At 38.4% G+C, this 24,702-nt stretch overlaps 1 protein-coding gene across 6 annotated transcripts in view; it reads right to left on the bottom strand.

The window, feature by feature from the left end:
• Positions 1-24,702, bottom strand: part of TASP1 (taspase 1) — an 84,530-nt gene that overhangs the window by 41,440 nt on the left and 18,388 nt on the right. For 5 of the 6 annotated variants that reach the window (XM_048298609.1, XM_048298610.1, XM_048298611.1 and 2 more), the window contains 4 exons: positions 22,068-22,147; positions 9,707-9,813; positions 2,718-2,837; positions 1,552-1,630 (listed from right to left, as the gene is read on the bottom strand). In XM_048298609.1, coding sequence (XP_048154566.1) covers positions 1,552-1,630; positions 2,718-2,837; positions 9,707-9,813; positions 22,068-22,147 — 386 coding nt within the window. The remainder of the gene's footprint in view (positions 1-1,551; positions 1,631-2,717; positions 2,838-9,706; positions 9,814-22,067; positions 22,148-24,702) is intronic. The other variant, XM_048298614.1, reaches the window with a different exon arrangement.

The raw sequence follows: 24,702 nt of genomic DNA, 5'->3' as shown, positions 1-24,702 counted from the left end.
CAGCAGGCCACTCCAATTAACTGGGACTGGGATCAGGGTAATGTCATGGAAGCTAGATGTTTTGAACCAAACAAGTATCCATAAATGTGTGTTTGTGACAGTTAAAAATAGCATAAAATTGAAGCACTTAGCACTGTATAAAAGTGGTACCAGCAAAAAGAGAGAAGGCTCCTATTTCAGGCCATCATTAAATCTACTCATCTCCTGTAACTGCACCAGGATGTTTGTCAGTACTCACATAGACTTCAAATCCAGCTGGCTTTGCAAAGAACTAAATAAAGTTGTCCTTCTCAGCTTTTCCACAAACAATGTCTAATATTGGACTTATGCTCACTAATTAATATGGTCCCCAATATTTACATATATTCGGTTACGTAGGTAAGCATTTATTAAATTAAAACCAATACGGTGTCCCTTGTGCAAGAACATCTACTGACACTCCTGCATTCAGTAGAATCCTCCCTTGAGTACCAAAAAGGACATCTGCTATTACTGACATTGAACTTAAGGGTGAACATCTACAGAAATTTTCAACAGTTCAAGACAGACGTGAATAAAGAGGAAATAAAAGCAACACAGGATATTCCTGATGCTCTTCAGCCTCTATCAACACCCCCCCCCCCCCCCCCCCCCCCACTTCTGCATCATCTAACTCTGCATTGCTCATGGGATATAGCTGACATTACCTAAATTTCACCTCTCCCTGTACTGAATGCTGATAACTCTGCCCACTGAGCAGTGGGATATACCTTAAATTTGCAACCTGACATAAGCACTTATGAAAAAGTGTTACGAATAGTTTTTCTGATTGAGGCTGTTCATACAACTAGGGGAAGGAAAAAAAAAAGTAAAAGCAACTCCTACATAACTTCACCTTAAGACTTTCGTGTTCTGCAAGGCATCAAATGAACACAATACTTCTGTGTGTCCAGGACCCTGAGCCTTCCAAAGAGAACAAAAGCTCTCCTAATTCTTACACTGCTTTCACAATTGCTGAATGAATATTTTCTGATACACTTATTCCAGTATTTTGGTTTTCCCTTTTCCCCTTCCCTTCAGAAGGAAAAGAGAGATGAAGAACAAATTCACCTAAATACTCATTTGAAATAGTAATTAAAAGTTTTGGAGGGAAATACACGGCATGTAGCGTTTTTGTATCCAAAGGACCCTCTGATTATCTTAGTCCTTTACACAAGGCTTCCATTCCCAGAGGTATTCTGCATTTAATACAATACTGGGCTGATAAGCACTTTTTCACAGCAGGACAGGTTCCTTAACATCTAACAAATACAGCACGTCCTTTCAGTGCAATACAACACAGGATAAAAATTCCCATGGTTGCTAATTAAGTAGAAAGAGCAATATGAGCAACCAACAAGAGATCAATCCATGGATTTAAAGACTATATTGACACACACACACACATATATATGCAAATAAATGACAGAAATTTAGAATATGGTCTGGAAATAATGTTGGTATTTTAAATTTGCAAGCTAATTACAGAGAAAGATAGCAACTTCATTAAATATTTATAAAAGTAGTAAATACCTGAAGTACTCACAGCAGTGGAATAAGGGTTATGAGCTCCTGTATTTTCAGCCCAGCAGCCACAACCATAAAGAGCTGCCTAAGGAAAGAAGCACATTGTTCATAAATTTTAAATGAATGAGATTTTTGGTTTATTCCCTTTCCTTAAAAAAAGAAAAATGAAAATACAAAAACAACCTCAAACCAACAACAATAACAAAAAAAGAAACGCAAGAAAAATCCAAGTATTAATACAAAAGATAAATAAGAATATCATAACCATATTGTAATTCTACTCCATTTTGCTACATCCTTTTACTATTCTTGAGATCTGAGTGTTTGTCATAGACACAGTATTCCAGCCTAGCTTAACATAAAATGAGGGTAGAGATAACCCTGTTCATGTAAAGTCTCTTTCACTCTGTTATTCAAAAAAAAATCCTAAATACATTTCAAAAGAGAACTGCTTTTTGCACAGTGGCTATTCAAAAAAAAAAATCCTAAATACATTTCAAAAGAGAACTGCTTTTTGCACAGTGGCTATTCAAAAAAAAAAATCCTAAATACATTTCAAAAGAAAACTGCTTTTTGCACAGTGGCAAATGTCAACCAAAAATACAGCTGTACAGCAATGGAGTATAAATTTCTGCTGCACCTCAAAATTTCCTAACAACAATAAGGTGACACATCATAAATATATCATTATTATTAACATTAATAATAAATAGAACTGTATATCATTTAAAAACAATCATAATTACAAATAACACATCATAAATATCTGATGTGTTCTTTTATTACTTTTGTCCCTTCCTCCAATTCACAAGATCATTTAAAAATTAATTAGGACAGCTTCCCTAAATATTGAGAGGAATCTTATTTTAAGACTCTAAGCATTTAAGAGACCATTTGTGGTATTAAGGAGGTATTTAAGCCCAAGAAATTAACTTGTTGATATCTCTGGCAAAAGGTAACTCACCACAGACCAATGTCTTACCTATCACTGTTTTATCACACCGATGGAGGACACTAAGAACACTTGCATATCAGTGCAGTGAAAATGCCTTCAGCATTTAACAGGAAGGAAGGGAGAACAGAAGTTTGCTGTCACAGCTCCTGCTTGATACCACACCTGCTTGTGACACTGAACAATCATTCCCAACTGAAAAAAAAAGTACAATAATCACCTGACCAACTCTTCCAGGATGCTTCAGTGCTAAACCTCCACTGGAGACAGCAGCAGCAACATTTCCTTCTTGGTCAACAACAACTGCACCAACTGTATCCAGTGTTCCTGAGTCGTTCTCCTGCAGGACACACAAACAGAAAAAAAAACTAGTAAAAATAGTATATTAAAGTCAGATCATACCTTAGGAGTGTGCAGTGATAGGCCTAGCAACAAAATGGATTTGTTATCATGCACTTGTATCCAGTGTGCTGCCATAAATCTGCCCAAAATGCTCTTTTGCCTCAGACAGGGCTTAATAAAACTTCTCCAGTAACAAGAAGGTAATAAACATCTCAGAACTCATCCAATGCTTAGATCACCTGCTTTTACTCACAGAAGTGCCAAAAGTCATGTTTTCTTAGTGGTTGCCACCTGTCCACTAAGAAATGATTCAGCAACTGATGCCACATCAAAAAGCCTTTCCTAAAAGCCTCAAGATGGCATTTTCAGAGGCTCTGATCTTTAAAGATGTGTGACTAAAAAAAAAGAAATTAAAACAAAATTTTAAAAAACCGACCAAAAACAAAACAAACCCAAAACAAACCAACAACAAAAAAACAAAAGCAAAAAGTAAAACCAAACAAAAAAATTAAAACAAACAAACAAACAAACCACAAAAAAAACCACACCAAAAAATCAATAAGCAGTTTACCAGGTAAAGAGAAAATACTGATATTATGACCAAGGCAATAAATAAAAGCCTCAAGAAACATCTCCCCTAGGACAGATTCTTTCTGCCAGACTTGTTCTCAGTTCAGGAATCTTTAGTGGATGAAGCAATTTACTCTTTGCTCCCTGTAACTAGAGGGTAACTAGAAAAGCATCCTTACTTCCGTGACTTCTGAGGTAGATTTACTCCCCCAAGTGCATGGATCTTTCTTTATGTCCTTCCCCCCCTCCTTAATACACCACATTAAGTCCCTCTTAGAGAAGGAGCAGTTCTCCTCTCTCTGCCCAGGCTTGCTCTAGATTCCCCTCTCTGCAGAACCCAGGACAAGGCACTCAGACCTCATGCTCCACCACACACACAGCATGCAGTGTACAGAAAATAAAATGAATAAGCAAAATTGGTCCATCATCCATCACATATTCCAGAGATGCACACTGCTGCTGCACAAGCATCAAGCCTCTTATACAGACTTACCCAGTGAAATAATGCCAAAGGTTATTAAGTTTTTCATATAAATGTGAATTTTCTGGACTAGAATTCAGAGGGAGGAATTAAAAAAATATATACACCTAACTATTCAACTTCAAATTATCAAGTTCCCATCATCAATTAAAATTTCCATGGGCATACTATGTCACTTATCAAGCAGGATTTTTAATACTGCAATGCTGATGATACTCTGTCCACACTTAATTTAATAGAGAACACTTGGGTTAATTCTGTGCAGTCTTAAAAGGAAAAACACGCAGTGCAGCACTATCATGTTCTACAGTACTTTTCAAGCAACTGGAACTCCTAGGCAGGAGTTTCATCCTTGGCTTTCACCCAGAGAAACAGTAAATTTCTTCTCTGCACCCACACCTAGATGTTCCTTAGCATCTACAATCAGAAGCTGGCACCGACCATACTTAATATTAAAACAAATGGACAGATGTCCCAACAATAAAGGAGAGTAACTGCTTAAAGACAGAGAGGGGTGAAAAGTTAGAGATCCACGGTTTCAAGTGCACTGGGAAGAAGAGTAAGTTGAAAATCAGAAGAAGGAAGGATCAGGGAGCATAGGAAAAGTAGAAACAAAAGGAGTTTTGACGACAGGAGCGAAGGGGATAAGGAAAGAGCCAGCTCCCTTCCAAGTTGTAAAGATGAAAGAAAATCAAGGAACCCTTTTTTAACATCTCATATGCAAAAGTACTTTCCAACTCCCAGGACTCCCAGACACACCCTGAGCTAATACTAACCCAGTTCAAACAATACAATTCAGTGGTTTGAAAAGACCTTAAGCAGCAGAACAGGCTGCTCACTGGAGGTGCAGATTCCCATCTTCGGAGGTTTCCAAAATCAGGCTGGACAAAGCTCTTCCCAACATGAATTCTCTTATGATTTCTATGTAGAGAAGAACTACTAATGATACAGCTGTTGCTGTCTACCCCCTGCCCCCTTTCATCAAAGGAAATTATACCCACAACAAAAAACTCAATTAATAGACAACTACAGGTATAAAAATCAAGCCTGTCAAAGTTAGGAAATACCAGAATTAAGGCCACCTGAACAATCTTAATTCATATTAAATCAAGTATTTAGGGCTCCTAAAATGAACAGAAATACATGTTAGAGGAACAAGGTTCAGTATGGGTCAGTAAGTTTTTAGTATCATCTAACAGCTTAGAAAAAATATTTGCAGCCTTCTTTGCAGCATCTGTAAAACTCTCTGCTCAATCTGCCATCCATTTCCACATAGCTCACATGCATAAGTACTTGCCTTCAGTAGCTAAATTACTAACTCCTTTTTTAAAAAGGTATTTTAATCAAAACCCACAAGCACTAACAAGTATACGTTGTATGGAAAACTTTCTTCATCATTATTTCACTTCAAAGAAGACCTATTTCCTATCAGTATTTGTTGTTAATTCAGTGGTGCTCTGTTTCCTCTGACTTACTTTATTTTTAAATGGGGCAACTTAGAGGCTGGAAATCTTTTCTAAGGAAGGCATTGCTAAGGGAAGGTTAAGTTGGCCCACACAACCTTCTGAAGGAAATCTGTATCACTGAAGCAAAGGAATTCTGTGTTTTTCTTCTTGGTAATATAAATTTGGTGTCAGGGGGGCAGTTTGTGATAAGAAAGAGTCACTGATATATAGGTGATGCTGTATTTATCCTTACTCAGCAAACTGAAAACCAGTGATGACCAGTTCTAATCCATATCCAATGGGAAAAATACATTGTCAGTATTTCTGTGTATGTGAACTGTACTGACAATGATTTCCAGTAAATAAAGAGCTCATCGCAATTTAACAAAGGACCTTCCTGTAATCTCCCTACAGAAAAGCATCATGTGCCTGAGGAGCCACAGCAAGACTACACCTGCTAAAAGACTTTCAGTGTCACACATTTCATCTCTTCAAATCATATGAATATTGAAAACTAGAGGATTCTGTCCAGTTAGTATCAGGACAATAAAAACAAGTATGTTAAACACTACAATTCACAAAGTATAAAACAAGCCCAAACTTTATACAGGTCCTACAGGGACTAAACAAGATCCAGCTTGCTTGTCCTTATCTTTCTATTGATTAATTTAGCTACTTAAATTTTAAAATTTTGCAGGTTCCAAAGGAAACTTGGTGATATCTGTTACCAAAGTCTGTATGTGACTTCAGCTAGGAATTTATACTTGTCCACAGCAAAAGCAGTTTGGCATTTTAACAATGTAGTATTACAATCTAAATGTAATCTATTATGTAGTTAATATTTTGCATGGAAACAACTGAAAGTCAGTCCTCACATTATTTAATTTGCACCTTGCAACAGGAAAGGAAATTAATTTATTAAACCATAGTCCAAATAATCAAAATTTTGCTAAGAGCTTGTACACAAAACAGGAAGAAGTTCATCTGCACAAATGCAGAGTTCTATCAGGCATTTTTTAAAACTCCTCCTTCCCTCATGCACATGGAAAAATTGTAAATATTCATCAGTACAAGCCCCTAAGGAAGCAATTAGCAGTTTAGGAGAGCTCTACCCAGTGCCCACTGAAAGATTCTACACACAGGGCCTTTTCCCTCTCCACTTGAGATGGTTTTGAAATGCCATGAAAAGTAATTACCACTAATTCTCATCTCTGAGTATAACTGACAAAATACAAAATTAATCAGATTGAAACAATTAACATTTATATGCTATTACCCAGCTATCTAATTATACAAAGCTCGATGAACAATCCCAGCCTTCCCAGTTTAACAGTTGTTTGGTGTGTAAAAAAGAACATTTTGTTTGATCTTCATGTGCAAGATGAGGAAATTATTCTATACTGTATTTCCACAGAAAATTTTTGTTTTGTTTTGGCTTTAACTAGAAGGGATGAAAATCATTTAGGTTTCTTTTCCCGTATTAAATGGATTTTGAAGTATAGTTTTGAGATCTTTAAGATATTATTACACCACTTCCACACAAATGTGGGATGGAAAATTTATTACTTTAAGGAAATTTCCAAACTGAAAGACTAAATAAGACAGACACTAGGATGGCCATAGTTGACTGCTACACCTACAATTACCCAAACATAGACAAAAATATTTTCTAAGTATGTTCAATCTTAATACAGTAACTGAGGAACATGGAACTTGATTCCACACATAGAATTCCAACTGGTGTACACATATGGGGGTACCTATGTTAAACTAGATAAAATCCAAGCCAGTTTTAATAAAACTCAAACTAAATAATGTTATTTATGGAGTTAAATACCTAGACTATAAAATACTAACTTATAAACACTAATCAATTAAAAAAAATAATGGGTACTGGGGATTCTTAGTTTCACTTATTCAAATCAAGAAGAGGACAACTTTTTACAGATATGCTGAGATCACTTGTAAAAGTTTGTAATAGCAGAAGACAAATTAAAATTAGGGCTTTTAGCCAAACTCTGCTAAGCTATTTTCAATGCCAATTTCCTCTGGTAAAAGACAGACTAACAGTAAGCAGACAAATGTTTACTTCTGATATTTACTGGTGCTTGAGGGGAGAATTTGAGAATGGCATCTGGCTGAATGAACACATCAGTCACCCCCCAGGAGTATGTTTAGTTAATTTTGTTTGTGTGTGAATTATTTCTTAGCTATGTAAATCAGTAAGACTCTACAACTTAAAAAAGACTGAAGTTTTACACCTTCAAAATTTGGTGAAGTTATTCATGGATCTCCCTGTGTGCAAACCCTCTGCAAATCCCGCATTGGGTGAACAATGAAAAATACAGCAAAGAGAAAACTCCATTTACTCAGGTAATAAAAGTCCTTTAGTAAGTTACACTGCCACGTTTTTCCATACAAACTTTGACAAATTTAAACAGCCTGATTCTTTTTGAGGTTGGTATAATTACATTTTTATTGAAAACTAATTTTTAAGCTTGTATTTTTCTTTTTAGCTGGTGACATTTATCAGTAGCTCAGACTTCCAAGTAATTTCAGTCTGTTTTGGTCTGCAATACTATCTCTTCACACTGGTCAACTAGTACTGATCCCATTCAACCTCACCTTTGCTAACATCCTTTCTACCTTGCTCTCCCCACAGCCTGCAGCACTGGCAACAGAGGCACATAAGCTGAGCTGCAGCCCTGAGTTGAAGTGGGTGAGTCAAACCAGACAATAAACCAGTTCTGAAGTCCTGCTGAAAGGAATGGTCTGCAGCTCCAGAGAAGCTGATAAAAAAGTTACATGAGTATTTATCAGTTAAAATAACTTTGACAAGAAGATTAAATTCTAATTATTCAAGTATTTAAATGGTTTTAAACCAATTATTTGAAAACCTTTTATGAGAGCACAGCTTTGACAGTCTGAGTTTTAGGGCAACAAATCACATGCCTCATCCTTGCTAAATGACCCTTTTCTACTAGCCTGGGGAGAAATGTTCAACTTCTTTTTTTCTGTAAGAATTTGATTTTGCATTTCTATTTCATTTTGAAAAATTACTTTGAAAACCTTACTTCCTGTAAGGCTGCAATTATCTTCCACTCTTTGGATAGCATGAGAATTCCATATTGAGAGCATGGGTTGGTATTCACCCTTGCTCCATGGACAGGATGTGCCCTGACAGCTGACAAAACCAGCATGTTGCTACTGGATTACTTACCAGGGAGAAGAGCTCTATTTGATCACCTCCTTTACCTACCACCACTGGCCTTTGGGGATCTCCCACAAGCGCTGCACAGGACTCTGGAGCCCTTGAAATTTCAAATTGCAGGTCGGTAAGCTCATGCATTGGCATATGTTTCAAGCATTGACTTGCCCCTTATTACGTGACCAGCAATACTGCACAGAGACCCCTCCTCCCTCAGGTACCCTTTCACACTCTCAGTTTCACAAGGAGGTAACTGAAGTCCTGTAAACGGGAAAAGTTCTGAAATGAACAACTAACTTCCATGGCTCCCCCATCCTTAATTTCTTCACAGGTCTTAGCTACTTGAAAAAAACAAAAATTAGCACCTTGCTAGACAAAACTTCTTATCTAAGAACACAGAAGTAAATTGCCTAATTTATCACTGTTTGCGTTTGCAGACTACAGAGAATATACTTTTTCTAACAATTCTCTGGGATTTATACCTTATTTATATCAATTATGTAACTACACAGTGGTCAGACAGCTTAGCAAAGCAAAGAGAAATGGCCAATCCAAAGGTCCCAAATAAAGCACAGGCATTTAATTTAATGAGCTATACTTTGATATTCAACAGTAAGCACAAATACTGTGAATGACATCCTCATAGGTAACAAAAGCTCTACATTCAAAACTAAGAATGAGGGGAACAGAGGGAATCCTGGTAGTTTTGTAGCACAAGTAATATGGGCCAGGTCAATGCCAGATGCATGCACAGATGCACGTGTTTACCTACCTGATATTTCAAATTTCACCAATTCCAGTTCCATAATGCAGTGCGCTCAGGAAACATTAAAAAGTGGGAAACAGTGACAGAGATCCCAAGCTAAAGAAAATGTTTTGGTAAATAATTATCTGTTTGTGTTTACATTTGTCATATTTCCAGTTCAAAATGAACAAAATATTTTTCTTAGCACAAACAAGATATAAAGTGATGGTTTGGTTTTCCAATAGCAAGGCAGAAAGTTTTAACTGCACTAAGTTATCATTATATCATCTAAACATACTAAGATGGACAAAGAGAACAGGCTTCTGAGCCTACATCAGTCTTATCATATAAGACATGAAATTTATTAGCAATCAGCTGTAAGTTTAGGGTGACAGAAGAATTTGAAACAAGAGCTAACCTTTTCATTTGATTGTCTTCTTTTCTTTAGTTGAATGAGATCTGTTTCCACCTTTTCGGCCAACTCCAGCTTCCTCTTGTTCCTCTTAAAAGCTGCTAAACTAAACCCTATAAAAATAGTTCAAAAGCATGTAACTAAGTAAAATTTATTTAATTTAAACAAATACTGATAAGTTGACATTTTGAAGGACACATCCCCCACTTCTTTACTGATGCAAAAAGCATCAGTAAAAAGCCAAAAACTAAGTATTCAAGTTTCAGTACAAGATGTGCACATCGTTTCCTACGTTAAAAAGTTCTACGACTGTTCAGCAACGGTGATGAGTAAAATATCTGGTAGAAACACATTGTGAACACATGGAAGCTGGTCTAAATATCTGTGGCAAAGAAGCAGCACTGCACAGAAGAGTACAGAATAAGTAACTTGTGTTAAATTGGTTTTGACTGCTGACAAGTAAATAGATACCATGTGAGCTCATTTTGATAGCCATAAAATTAGGCTACTATTTTATTACCTTAATCACATATCTGTATGTTTACCCATATATTTAAAGCCACACACAAGTCCAGCAGTAGTTTCTGCTTCATAACCCAACATAGTCTAAAGACCACCTAGATCTCAAGCAGCCAAACATCTACTTTCCACATCTAAGCCCCACATTCAGAAAGGAAGCACTCACTGAAGTGGACTAAAAGATAAAATTCTTATGCTTAAAAGACCAAAATAACATGTTCCCATTTTAGAACTTCCAGTTCACGAACAAATTGCAGATATTGACATATTTAGTTTAAATTAGTTTTGACTCAGTATCATCCCCAGGCTATTTTAGCATCCTCTGTAAAATGTAAAGAGGTGGTGAGAAAACGTCTTTTGTCACTTGTTTAACCACACCAAATCAAGCAATTGGGAGAATAGACAAATTTGAATTTTTTACTGACACAAGTCACAAACTCAGTGGAACCTAAAAAGCATAGATTTTTCTATAAACTTCAAAAAATGAAATTTAAATGAAATTCTGAATATAGCTACATCACTATTATTCAGAAGACTGGAACAGCTGCATGAAGTCTAGTAATAAACTCAATATTGCAGAGCCCATGGAACACAGAGCTTTCATTTACAATTCCCACAAGGTACACAGACAGTCAGCATTTTACTTTGAAACTTCTCCATGCAGGTGTCTTTTAATCATGTTTTTAAGTATATAAAACTGCACCTTAAACTACACACAGTTAGTTATTCAAGTATGTAACTCAAAAAGTAATGAAAACGCTAGCATTTCTCTCCAAAAACCTAATGAATACCAGTTTTTAAAAAATGCAAACACATATTAATCTGCCATCACCAAGAAAGGAATTCCTTCTACTATATAGAGCTGATTAAGGCAGCTACTTAGGACAACACATTTCTGTGTTTGAAATGAGGACCTGAACAGGTTCCTTGTTGGGGTCCCTCCCCCGCCGTGTAGCCCTGGGAGAGGGGCCCTGAGGGCACAGACACGGGGCTTCCCTGCCCCTGCTCAGCCTCGTTCCCATTGGTTGGTTTGTGTTCCCTGCGCGGGCAGAAGGACCCTTGGTCCCGTGACTGGAACAGTTCCTCGGCAGAGCTCCGGCCATGCGGCTGGAGAAATAAACATCTCTGAAACATCTAGCAAGAATCTGTCTGTCCATATATATTTCCTTTCCACGGGACTCCTGGTTTGATATATGCGTGTTGCAGTATCCCCACTGCAACAAATGGTGGAGAATTGAGAGCAGAACGATCCCCGATCCCTAAGCGACTGATTTGTGTGAGTAAACCCTGGAAACTTTGGATTCCTCTTCTTGGTTTTGCTTTGCTATTCCATATCTAAACTATGGAGGAACCGTGGGAAGACTCTTGGCTCTCAGAGCCGCATATGGACATTTTTCTTAAACTTAAAATGATTCTTGAACAACGATTTGTAAATTTTAGCTTGATTCAAGCTCAAAAAGAACTGAAACACTTCCTGGCATGGTTGTTTAAGAACTTTTTCTATGTTTCTTGGGATTTAATTCTTACCAAGGGCTTTTGGAAAACCGTTTGGACACAGTTAATACTGGAGTCAAAATATATGCCGATGGAAGAATATTTTCGTGAATATTATTTAGTTACCGAGACTGTTGAGCAATGTCAGCTGTGTCCTGGCGAAGGGAAGCCTGGCGCAGGGACCGTGCGGCCCAGGCCACGTGCACCGAGCGCTCTGCGAGCAGCAGCGAGGCAGTTCCCGCGCGCGGGCGGAGCCAAGCGAGCCGCAGTGTCGGTGGCGGAGCGAGGCGCGGCGGGACCCGGCGGGACCCGCCCGGTCCTGTGCAGTGCGTGGTGGAGCGAGCCCCGTGAACGCCCGGCCGAGAGGGGCGGCACGCGGGTGGTGGCCGGCTGCGGTGGAGCGGAGCCGCGCCGAACCGAAACACACGCTGGAGCAGGGCGCGGGGGAGTCATCGCTCGGGGGCCCGGCCGAGATGTGGGTGCAGCGCCCGACAGCGGCAGCGAAGCTGCGACCAGAGGAGGCGACGCACGGAGAACTGAGCGGCGCGGCCCGGCCTGGCCCGCGCAGCCCCGAACGCGACCCCGGGAAGAGCGCGCAGGCACCAGCAGCCCCGAGAATTCCAACACGGGAGCGACCGAAGGAGAGAGCAAAGACGCAGCGAGACAGAAAACAGCAGCCACTCGGAAAAAGGAAAAGATCATAGTAACTAAGACCTTAGGGATAGTAAAATGGTATAATGTTAAGCAAAATTATGGTTTTATAACAAGGTGTGACAACCAGCAAGACATATTCGTGCATAGAACTGCTATTAAAAAGAATAACCCTGAAAAATGCATCCCAAGCTTGGGAGATGGAGAGGTGGTGGAATTTAATACTGTACTAGGGAGAAAAGGGTTACAAGCATCGCAGGTCACTGGGCCTGATGGTGTTCCTGTAAAAGGCAGTATATATGCAAAAAATCGTAGTCATGTTAGACAATATCTCCATTGTAAGCCCCCCCTACAGTTTCCCTTTCCTAATCCCACCTTTCCCTTTTACCCTATGTCCTATTACCCCCAGTGTATTCCCAATCCGTTTTTTCATCCATGGTTTCCCTCACAAAACCATGCTTTTGCCAATTGTTTCCCCAAAAATCCCTTTCCAATGCCGAGTGGGGGATGAAAAGGGGGAGGGAAGAAGTTAAACCCTCTCCTGCCTCAGTTTCCCCACAAAGCATGCTCAGAGAGTTCTGTCTCCCTTCTGTCAGCCCTAAGATGTTCCACAGAATCTGTTTGGACATTTAAAGACTCAGGAGGGTGGCTTGTTTTGTTTTGAAACTGTTCTTGTTATGTTTATCCAGTTGTTTTCATTCTCCTTTTATTAAAATAAAATGGGTGAGGTGTTGGGGTCCCTCCCCTGCCGTGTAGCCCTGGGAGAGGGGCCCTGAGGGCACAGACACGGGGCTTCCCTGTCCCTGCTCAGCCTCGTTCCCATTGGTTGGTTTGTGTTCCCTGCGCGGGCAGAAGGACCCTTGGTCCCGTGACTGGAACAGTTCCTGGGCAGAGCTCCGGCCATGCGGCTGGAGAAATAAACATCTCTCTGAAACAGCTATCAAGAATCTGTCTGTCCATATATATTTCCTTTCCACGGGACTCCTGGTTTGATATATGCGTGTTGCAGTATCCCCACTGCAACAGTTCCTCACTTCAGAATCAAATGTTCGCAGTGTCCTGAAACCTTCTGCAGTATTTCCATGTTCACCAGTTCAAATACATGCACAAACATCACATCAAACATAGAGAAAACATGGACTAGTTCCAAGCTGCCCTGCCAGCTGCACAGAGTGCTGCTATATGGCCTCTCAGCATCTCCACTCCACCTATACCTTGGTAGCATATTTATCCTGCCATTTTTCCACAACACACAAAATTCTCCAAGCTTGAGAGATATTTCATTCACTCAAGACTGCAGTCCCTAGCTAAGAAATTAATTTTCAGAGGTTACCCTATGCTTTAAGACTGTCTTTTCAAAACAAGAAAAAACCTGAAGATTTAGTCTGAATGCTCTGTTAACATTAACAATTTCTCTGCATTGTTAATTCAAAGTGCTATTGGTAAGTTGTGAAATACAGGGCAGAAAACATGTCATTATTAACAAAGACATACAGATACCTTGGGCCATGTCAGACAGACAGATGAAGGCAGCTTTCTAGTAACATCTAATGATGTAGGTTGGAAGGGATATTAGGAGGTTGTGTAGGCCAACCTCCTAAAAAAACCAAATTCAATTTAAAAGGACTTGTCCAGTTGTGAATATTTTCAATGATGGAGATTTCAGAGCTCCTCTGGGCCTCTGTTTCAATGTTTGATCAACCTCAGGTTTAAATAAATAAGGTATTAATTCATACTCTCCAGTTTTGTTCAGTGTACCATGAAACATCATACCTTTCCATACTGTGAGGGAATGTCAGTCTAGTCAGACATTCCCTAAAAGGGAAATTCTTGTGCTCAGGCTACGTTCAACTTCAGAATAGTTATCAGGATTAACTTTAATCTGAAAGGTGAAGATTTTGTTTTAGCAAGGACTGATGAATAACAGCCTTTCATTATTTAAGGAAAATAATTACTAGCTGTAATTATCAATTCCTCTTACCAGGACAAGCCAGATAATACCTCCAAAATGACCAAATAACCATGAAATAAAGGACCAGGTTACAACTCAAAACCTGGCAATTTTCTCCTTTGATAGCTTTATGCCCAACTTCAGTTAAAAATAAAGTGTTTTGAATCTTAAATTTGATTTTTTTTTTCTCCCCAGAATAAGGGAATAAAGACTAAAGCAAGTGAAAGGCTGCCTGCCCTCAGTTTATTCCTGCCTTTGTGATGTTCTATCTACATAAAACCACTATGAATGCCATTAAAATGAGCAGTACTCTCATTGCTTCATCTTGGTCTCCTAGTGACAAAAGAAACTGAAAAACACAAGTGAGCTTCAACTACACATATGAAAGACGAAATTAGAGTTTTCTGAAAACAACCTCTAAGTTTGGTCCTTGACAAAGAACATATTAAAACATTAAATTAAAACATTAAATTAAAACATTTCACAAACTAAAATACAATCCAGCATTCAAATGTGCTTGGTTAACAACACACACACAACATGGAAAAACAACCCACAGAAAATTTATTTTGAAAATAAGCACTATAGGCAGAAAAAAACCACCTATAAACAATTTGAGTTCATAGTTCACACTAAATCTAAAACAAAACCCGAACTTTGCGGTGCAAGGACACTAAGAAATTTCATTTGTCCTTAATGACAGTATAAAAACCACTCTCACCTTCTCCAACAAGACATTGTATTACAAACTTGAGAAAAGGAAAAGGGTCACAACACAGTGATGAAGATAGACATGTTTTCCTAAAACAAATGCATCAGCCTGATGGTGCCTGGGTCAAGGTGAAAGGGAAGTAAGAAAGGCAGAGCTTACTGACTGGGGAGGAAGCTAGAAAGAGAGGTAAGAGAGCTGATGGAACTTTAGCTTGAAAAATTTTTGGATCACAGCCCAGAGGTATTGTTGTTGAAATCTATGGAAAGGTATTTAGCAAAACATCCTTTGATTTCATTCAAGAATTTAAAAGTTTAGATATAATTCCAACAAGTGCTTTCAGATAAAATCCGTGGCAATTACTACCCTACCCAGTAACTGCATATACACTCCACATCATGCTTACAAGAATTGAGAATTGAGTCTTGGGAGCCACAGAGTACAACCAGCCCATCTGTTCTGCTCCCTCATTTATGCACCTACTGGCATAAATAAAACCTCCTCAGAGCTGCTGGGAGGAAGGAAAAAAAAAGAAAAAAGCCCCACAGCTTTACGAAATGACTGTTCATGTTTAAACGCCACTCTCAGGCCTCATCCAGACTAAAGACTTAATGACTGACAACAGTGGCACATCAGAACTAAAATATTATAAATAGATCCAACCTCATTTACAGTACTTATCACACGTCCCTGCCTTGCAGCATGGGGTGCCTCTTCTGGAACAAATAATCTTCAAGACCTGGAAACACCTTCCAAATCCTCCACATTCCCCCTTCAACCCCTGAGGTACCAACGGGAGCAGCCCACGTGTACTCTGCAATTTGGGTGTAACTGTGCCAGACAGTGGAAGCACTGGTGCAATACTTGGTCAGGGCAGAGTTGAGACAAGTGTAGGGGCTTGCCTGGGAGAAGGTTCAGTGTCTGAGCACAGAACAGGAAGTAGCTCCTCCTCAACACCAGTCGCCTGCAGGAGAGGTTGGCATTAGTGGATGTGGTATCAGAACATGCACTTGATAATATTTATCTGTAAATGCAGAAGAAAAATCTCACAGGCTCATCTTGCTCAAAACTAAGACTGCTGTAGATGTTCAAAAGGTTCTGATGTTCCTGGATACCCTGATGAGAAAGGGCCACAAGACCTTCATTACATAATTAGCACAAGATTAATCTCCTAAACAATTACTGCTAGACAATAAATACACCTTTTTTACAGGTTTTTTTCATTGTTATCACCACCTAACAAAGAGATTAGAAAGTAATTTTCAGCAAGCAGGTCAGTGGAAGAGATTCATCTGTGTGCCACTTGTTTGCCATAAAACTTCCACATAATTTACTCATCTCCTGTACTCTGATCATTCCCTTAACTCATTTAACCATTATACTATATACACGTAAAAATTTAATCAAAAATCTTGACAGTTCTATTAGACAATGATACAATGACTAAGTAAATGAAAGACAACTGTATTCCCCATTCTACATAGTTCTTCAGAACGTTTTCTTAGTCATCTTTCATAGCCCATTAGAAATGATTCAGAGAGCAGGGGCAAATGAAAAGCAGACTTGTCCTATACATGGAGTCCTTGAAACTACTGAATCGTACATACAGACCTAAGTACAACATTAAGACACCATTTCATTTTTTAAATAATGGTACAATTGATACATATCTACTTGTTAATTCTAGCCCTGTGTACTTTAAACAGGCCTGCAGCTGACAGGCTGTTTATTAGAATACACTATAATTTCTTGCCCAAAGTTAATGCAAAACATTTTTACTACAAATGGAAAAGCATGTTTCCTTAAAATTCCCATGCTTTTATAAGCCACATCTATTCCCTTATTTATTTTCAGCAAGGTAGAAAATTTAGAAAATGGCTCTGTGAACAACTATATTTTCATACAGAGGTAGGAAATACGTATTTTTAGCACCACTAAATGACAAATCAAGTTCAGGACAATATTCAAACCTTCCTGGTTACAGTGGTGGAACAGCAGGCTGGGAGACAAACACCAAATACAAATTTTCTATCACACACATTACAAATTATTATGCAGCTAAGCATTATGCAACCTGTAAGTGCTCAGCAGTCCTTGTTTAAAATCAAACTATAAATTGAAAATACTAAGAAAACTCCAAGAGTATTTTTAAATGTTTGAAATAGAGCTAGAGCTCTGACCAATCATGTAGCACCCCCTGGCAGACAGTGCTTAGAGTCAGCTGGCAGAAGCTTTCTGCATTTTATCTTTCTATTCCATATTAAAAGAGAATGCAACTATTGGAGAAGAGAATTAAAAAGGAATATACTAGCAAATTAGTTAACCCACAGGAATTCAAATGATCTTGTGAAGAATTCTGTTGAGCAGTTGCTAAAATAAATGACACAAATGAAAACAGACAGACGAAAATAAGTTTCTTTTTAACAAAGCTATTTTAAAGGACAAATTAATGTCATTTAGGCTTGTGTCAGGACTAAAAGACTACTAGAGACAGCTTCCATGTTGCCACACTTTGACAGAAACAGCAATATGAATGGCGGAAAAGGCACTCGACAAAAGCATATTAAAAAAATAACTTCTCTCTCAGAGCACTACTCTATAGATCCGTTCTTTAAAACACAAACTCAGGGTAAACTCCTGCTAGAATAGCATTTCTTACTACTTGCTGCAAGAAATCCCTTTTTTTCATCAAGCAGCCTTTCCTGAGCCTGGAAGATTTTCATTCAAAGCATCTTCTGGGCACTTTGGCCCAACTTCTTTCCTTTTATTAGAGCCGTTCTCTTGGCTGCACTCAGCTGTTCCAATTTCAGAACAGCAAATGTGACCCTACAACACTTATCTCCAAATCCAGGGAGGATTTACATCATGTACTCAGATTAACCAAGCTTTCTAATCGAATCTGCAAAACCCTCGAGTTTCTCTCCAAATCTTTCATTCTCCCCTTAAAAACAAAGAAAACATGGTCTGAGCCACTGCCTGAAATTCATAGCATAGCTCCAGCAATACGGCAAATGTTTCTCTTAATACAATAATAATAAAGTAATGAGAGAACTTGGAGTGAGGTGACATTTGGGGATTTGAAGGAGAGGCAGGCAATACTGGTGGTCAGGGAGACATACAGCATCTCTAGAAATAGCCAGTCTGCACAACACTCATCCAGAAAAGACTCTCCCTTATTAAAGAATCCAAGCAGCCCTAAGATAAACAGGAATTTCCTCGCATGCACAGAGTTAGTTAAAAAACAGTAACAAAGTACAAGAAATGGTCTGTTACAAGTAGAATTTCAAACCAACCCACAGCAACCCCGAGTCTTTTGAACACAATGTGATTTTACTGATGACACTAAGTTATTCAAGGTAACAAGGGAATTTGACTGAAAAAGGATTCTGAGCAGAGACCTGACCATAAAGTAGCAGCTTTTTTTCAGCAAGTCTCAAAATGATGATGATGAGGAAACTCATCCTTGTGAAGGTTTTTGAAGATGCTCGAAACTAATGTGGGTTCAAAAGGAAACAAAAATTTCATGTCAGAAAATGCCCCTGTTTACTTTCCATGTATGCAGGAATCACTGAGTCATGAATTTAGAGTCTGGAACAATATAAGGAATAGGGGAAGGGAAGCAAATATTTGCTCTGTTCTTACATTCTTCCTTAAGCATCTTATTTGTGGCTACTTTTGAACTGCAGTTAACAAGTACGTGGATACACTGCAGCTGTTTTTGTTCTTATGTAACATCATTCACTGAGGTGCTTACAGTCACTTCCACATAGAGTTACAAGTTTGCTGCATGAGTAGGTGCCTTCCTTCTCTTTCCCTTTGAAAACTTAACATTGCAAGCAAATGCAAGATGCTTGTCTTACACCATGCTATCTTTGTCAAAGATAATTTGCATCTATAATAGGCTGAACTGATCATTTCAGATAGAAGTGTTTTGGTTATTACTAGTGCAGGCACCAATACTGGCAGTCGAGGATGTACCTCAAATGTGCGTTACATATTTAAAGTGTACTTTCAACATTTGTAAAAGATTGCATTGTACAGTAGTTCAGCATTTCTAAGGTGTAATTACACTCTTAACACTTGGATTACACTTTCAAAGCAGTCTCTCTAGCACAGGTAACAAAGTGCTGGGATAAGCCAGTATGGGCTCTGTACTGGTAGGCTCTAGTTTGAGCAGGAATTAATAAATTCAGAGCTTCCTTGCAGACTGTGGGCAATACAGACATTTCAGGTGTTTGGGTATTTTTTAAAACCACCCACTCACTGGAAAGTCACCAGGTTTCTACATACAGTAGAAATCTCATTTCCTCACACACTTGACAAACCAAAGACAACAAAGCAGGTGAGCCTTGACAAAACCTTGATGTAATTCAACAAGTAACATGGTTTAAAACATGCTTCAAGTTTGGTGCTTAGATACTTCGATAGTTCTGAGAGAATTATGGAGTGCGATTGCAAAGCTGATCGTGACCCTTTCTTTGATACTGATCACAGGGAAGCTCCATCCATGCAAACCAAGCATCCAATCCCCCAGCCTTACTTACAGCAGCTATACCATTATTCTTCTCATTTCAGGTCCAGGAAAAGGGAGACAGACTAAGACAGCTTCAAGAATATCTATTCCATGTGCAGCACAGAGAAACCAAAACGTGCACACAGTTCTCCCTGCCAATACTTACAGCAAGTACATGTCTAAATTTGGATTACAGGTTTTTTAGGGGGGATTTCAGTTTGGTTTTTTGTAAATAAGTTACTAAACATATTTTCCTGATGTTTGGCAATTAATTCAGTGCTTCATTTTACTGAGCTATTCAGAAGTCATGTAATTTCTAGTTAATTGACCCCGAGTTCTCCATGCAAACTTTACCACAGCAATTGTAGCAAGCCCAATCAAAAAAGTATCTTTTTTTGAAGATTGTTACATTATTTAACAAAACAGCTCACTTCAGATGAGATCTCGTTGAATTTACCTGAAAACATTCTCTTTGATTGTTTCTTAAGCATATCTAACTTTCCTTTCCGCGGTAACATTGGATAAATTTATTTTGGCTTTGTACATGTTACGTGTGAGAGAGTTTCCAATTTCTTTACAGTTGTAACAATCCCATGTTGTTACACACACTGTTAAAGGTCATTTTCCAATCCCACTGCCCAGAGGTCAATGCAGTACAAGACTTACTTTGCCATGGACTGGGATAGAAATCAGCATACTATTTTCTGGAACTGATTTTTCAGGTTTTTGTTTACTCTTGCATTGTTTTTTTCAAAGGAAAACATCAGATATACTGATATATATTAATGATTATACTACAAAATTAACTTGTCAATCCTGGTTGTTCCAACTCTTTTAATGCAAATTGTTTTGCTAAATAGAAGTATGCTGAATGTACTGTGGAGACAAAAAGCAATCAGTGGTCTTTTGGAGCAGGATTGTGAAAATACATTGGCTGTGATTATTATTCTGATGTTTCTCCAATGTAAATTCATAGTATGGATTAGGCAAAGCAAACTAACAGTGGTCATCCCTATTTTTAAACTGTAATGTGCAGATTTGCTCTGGCAGGGTACATTGTAGCTAGCAAATGTATCATCTGGCAATTAATGTCACAACCTAATCACCTCTGTCACAATACAAACACACTGGTACTAGAAACAGTTGAAACCTCTGCATGCAAACAGAATTAGTCAAGGCACCTTCTTCCTGAAGTGTCTCCTGCATGTAAGTAGCAACTACTGCCCTAAAAAGAAAAACAAACAAACAAACAAAAAAAGAAATGCAACCCACACACCCCAAAAAGAGGTCAAAGCTTTAAGTGTTTTCACTCTTTCTAGAGCCACAGAAATAAAGGTGTTCTGCTCAACTCAGCACAACAGTTGTTCTGTGAATGCTGTTTTGGACAGCAGATGGATAGAGCAAAAGTTTTAGTCATGTGGAGCTAGAGGTCAAAACTTTCTGCTCAAAATGAAATGTTATGAGTATGTAGGAAAATTGGCACAATCAAATAAAACAGTGCCACTGTTTCACGAGTTACACTTCAGCACTGAGTATCAACAATTCTGAACTGCGGTTTCTAGGTATTTATCTACATTTAAAATTAGACCAAATAAAAGGCTTAATGGGAGCCCGGGGTTTCAACCTCTGATCTAGGGACGAGTCAGATATTTGAAGTAGTAATACTGTTTACTGTAAAATAAACATTCCTAATCGTCTGCGTTCTCCTTCTTTGGGTAATAACCTCTGATTTCTTTCCTGAATAACCTCAACAGGCAGCACAGAGCATGGTCTCAGCTACAACAAACTACAGACTGGTAGTAAAGGCACTTTCCAAAAGGGAGGGGAACTGAAGAAGAGAAGAAAGGGAGCCACATCCTCCTTTCCATAGGCAAGTGGACTCATTTTTAGCCTAGTTGATAGATGATATATCAATGTAACATAATCACTTATCTTAAGACAAGAAGCTTTTCTAAGAAAAGAGTGTTAGTATACAGTATAATCCAAGTCTGTTTTCCAGAATGAGTTATTCTATCAGATTAGGTGAAGAGAAGCCTTAGGTTTAAAAAAAAAAAAAAAAAAAAAAAGGCAAATTAATTTCACAGTCTGTTTAGACAAGCAGTTCTGGACAAGGACCCAGAGACGGGTATAAACTACAGAATCTCAGAGACAAACTGGCACCTGCTGAATTTTGATACATGGCTAGTTGGTGCTGTTACGATCCAAGATGGATCACAACTGTAGACTTGTAGGACTGAGCTTTTAAAGAGACTACATCTTGGTTAAAAAGAGTCCATCATTGGATTTAGTCCTAGAATCACAGAATCACTTAAATTAGATGTTGCTAAAATGCAGCTAAAGTAATAGTTTACAATTCTTTCTATTTAGATACTTATTAGAAAATTAGTAAACTTAAACAACCCTTACAGACCATAACACCATAAGCTAGTTGAATGTTAAGAACAATGAAGTGATGTACACCTCAAAAGATGAGGCACCATTTAAAATTACTCTGTCCTGTTCTTCCTACTGACACCACCAGTTTACTCACTTGTAGCCATGATACCTGGAGGACATGCTGGTATCCCGTGATCAACTGCCCATCTGTAAGCTCCTTCACCAACTAAAAAGCTAGGAGACACAGAAGAGGGAGTTTAAACAAAACCATATAACAAATCCCCCTTTGCTTGCAATTATTTTTCTATTTGGTTTGGTCATTTTTAAATCATAAGCTGTCTATATTTCACAGCACTGTCTGCTATAATTACATTTGGCAACCTTATGTAGTTTCATTAAAAGATTATGCAGCTCTGACATTAAGTTTATTACTGGACAAAATCAAGTGCTATTAAATTTGAAATTCACTACCAAATAGCACCAGCTTCAACTGCAGCTAAAACAGGAAAGAGCTGTCTCGAGTCTTGCTCTCTAACAACTTGGCAAGATCCTAAAGACCAAAAATATGGGATGGGTAAGGTGAGAATGGTAAGGTATTTCCAGTAAAGTCAGCCAGTGCCAAAGGAATACCAAGAATTATTTTGAGAAGTGCAACACAAGCTAAAAACTAACCTCATTTAGAAGGATTAAGCTCTATTTCATGGGGTTTTATCAAGCACTTGCAAATGAGACTAGCCCACTAAATTTTAAATACACTTGTAAAAAAACTCTAGCCATCTGAGAAGCTGTTTTCTAGTCAGTACTGAACACTTTACCATAGTGAGACAGTACACACTGCTGTGACAACAAACAAGAGCAAAAAATATACACACATGGAACTTTTAGGGATAGAAGAAAAAGCAAACCTCAATTATCTATGATGTTTCCCCTCAAAGAAATTAATCTTATTGCCTGAAAAAGAGTATGTAGTAGCCAGAAACAAGACACTTTCATAAAGCTGCTGTGCAACACAATAGAGGACAACTACTTCCAATCTTATTTCAAAAACGGATGATGAAGTTAAGAACAACACAACTGCCTAAGGGACACAAGAAGCAAAGACTAAGAATTTTCAGCAAATTGGAAAAAATTGTACAGAAATACCAGAGTTATGAACATGAGTCTAAAGAAGTTATTCCAGCTACAAAGTAGTCCCTAGGGCCATGCAGTTCTTCTCAGTTTCTGAGAACGCTATTGATACAGCAAATTGGTTGGCATTACTGCTGCTGCAAGTTTTCTTGACAGTGCTACAGCCAACACCTGCAGCTTTCATTATGGAGTACTTTGTGGTATTTTCTATCTTCTGTATGATTTAAACAATCCAAGAGGTGTGCCCAGTCTTTCTTTACAAAAGTCTCAAAAAAAGGCTGATCTAAATGAGAATTTGAATTGTTAAGTGCTTATTTCTTACCATTGTTAGTGCAGCTCCAGGTAAGAATTGTTCACGTTGCAAGGTACTGTAAGATAAGTTATTGGGTACTTTGGGAGAGCTCAAGCATCTACTGTGAGGTAAGTTAGTGCTCAAGAAACAACCTGGCACTGACACGTAACATAAAAAACTTTCAATTTTAACATAAAAAAGATATGCAAACTGCAGCCAAACCTTATTTAGCAATATTCTTCATTGTCTAAAAGAAGGTGGTTTTGGTCTTTATCAAACAATACATTTTTGGGAAGTATATAAGCACTTCCTTTTCAATAAAGCAATTTACACAGAGAGATAGGTTAGGTGGGAAAAGCATCAAACAATGCTGGGAGTTTGATATATGGTAATTCAAGCACAGGTCAGTCAGAAACACTGTGTTTTACAAGCAGTTTCACAACTGCCTTTTTAATACTTAAAAACAGAAAATATCACTAGTATTTATGAAGAGTGCAAAAAAGCACCCAAGAGTGTCTCCTAACTTATGTGATGTGGCTTTTAGTTTGTTCACATTTCTGTCCTTAATTCCTAGATTCCCTTCCCTCCTGTAAGACTGACACAGTTTTAGTCCCAAAGAATCATTAAATTAGTTAGAGCAGAAAACTAATTGAGGCTCCATATCACCACAGAGATCATCCACCTTTTTTAAACTGTTCAGTTCGGATCTTTAAAGGAGACTGTAATCACAGAAAAGTTAAAATAAACTGTTTACAAGACAAATAGCATCAGGACCTCAGTGCTGTGTTGTCTGTACATAAAAACAAAACTACCACCAAGCTTGATTTATTGGAGGAGAGAGAGGAGGGAATAAAGCCAGTGCACTATAGAAAGCAGTCAAAACCACCCCCAGTTTCAAAAGCCTTTAGGCTAATCCAAAATATGATTTTCCAAAGGGAGGGAAAAACAAAAACATAAAGGATGAATGAGTTTACTCTCTGCTGCTCTGAAAGTTGGGTCTGCACAAACAGGACAAAGAGCTTTCCTGCAAATATATCAGACAGTGTACAGACAGCGTAGTTCTTACAGGCTCAGAACACAGAAGATGAAGACACCCTCCCAGCAAGGAGGCGGTGCTCGGATGTGCTTTTCAGTTCCAGGCACACTAGGCCATGTTAATAGAAAATATAAGTAAAGGCCTCTAAAGTGGTCTTTTTAGGCAATTTTCTCCAAGAACATGATCATGCTGGTGCTGAATACTCCAAACAGGGCCATTTAATATGGGCTGTAGGGAACTAGGCTGCTCCAAGCTAAACAGAAGTGTCAGAAGGTTTGGTTCATGGTCAAGGTGATCCTCCCGGTAATAAACACACTTGGTAACCTTTTACCA

This window comes from Corvus hawaiiensis, chromosome 3 (assembly GCF_020740725.1).
Source record: "Corvus hawaiiensis isolate bCorHaw1 chromosome 3, bCorHaw1.pri.cur, whole genome shotgun sequence".
Taxonomy (NCBI): Eukaryota; Metazoa; Chordata; class Aves; order Passeriformes; family Corvidae; genus Corvus; species Corvus hawaiiensis.
This window is presented reverse-complemented; position numbering and strand designations above follow the sequence as displayed.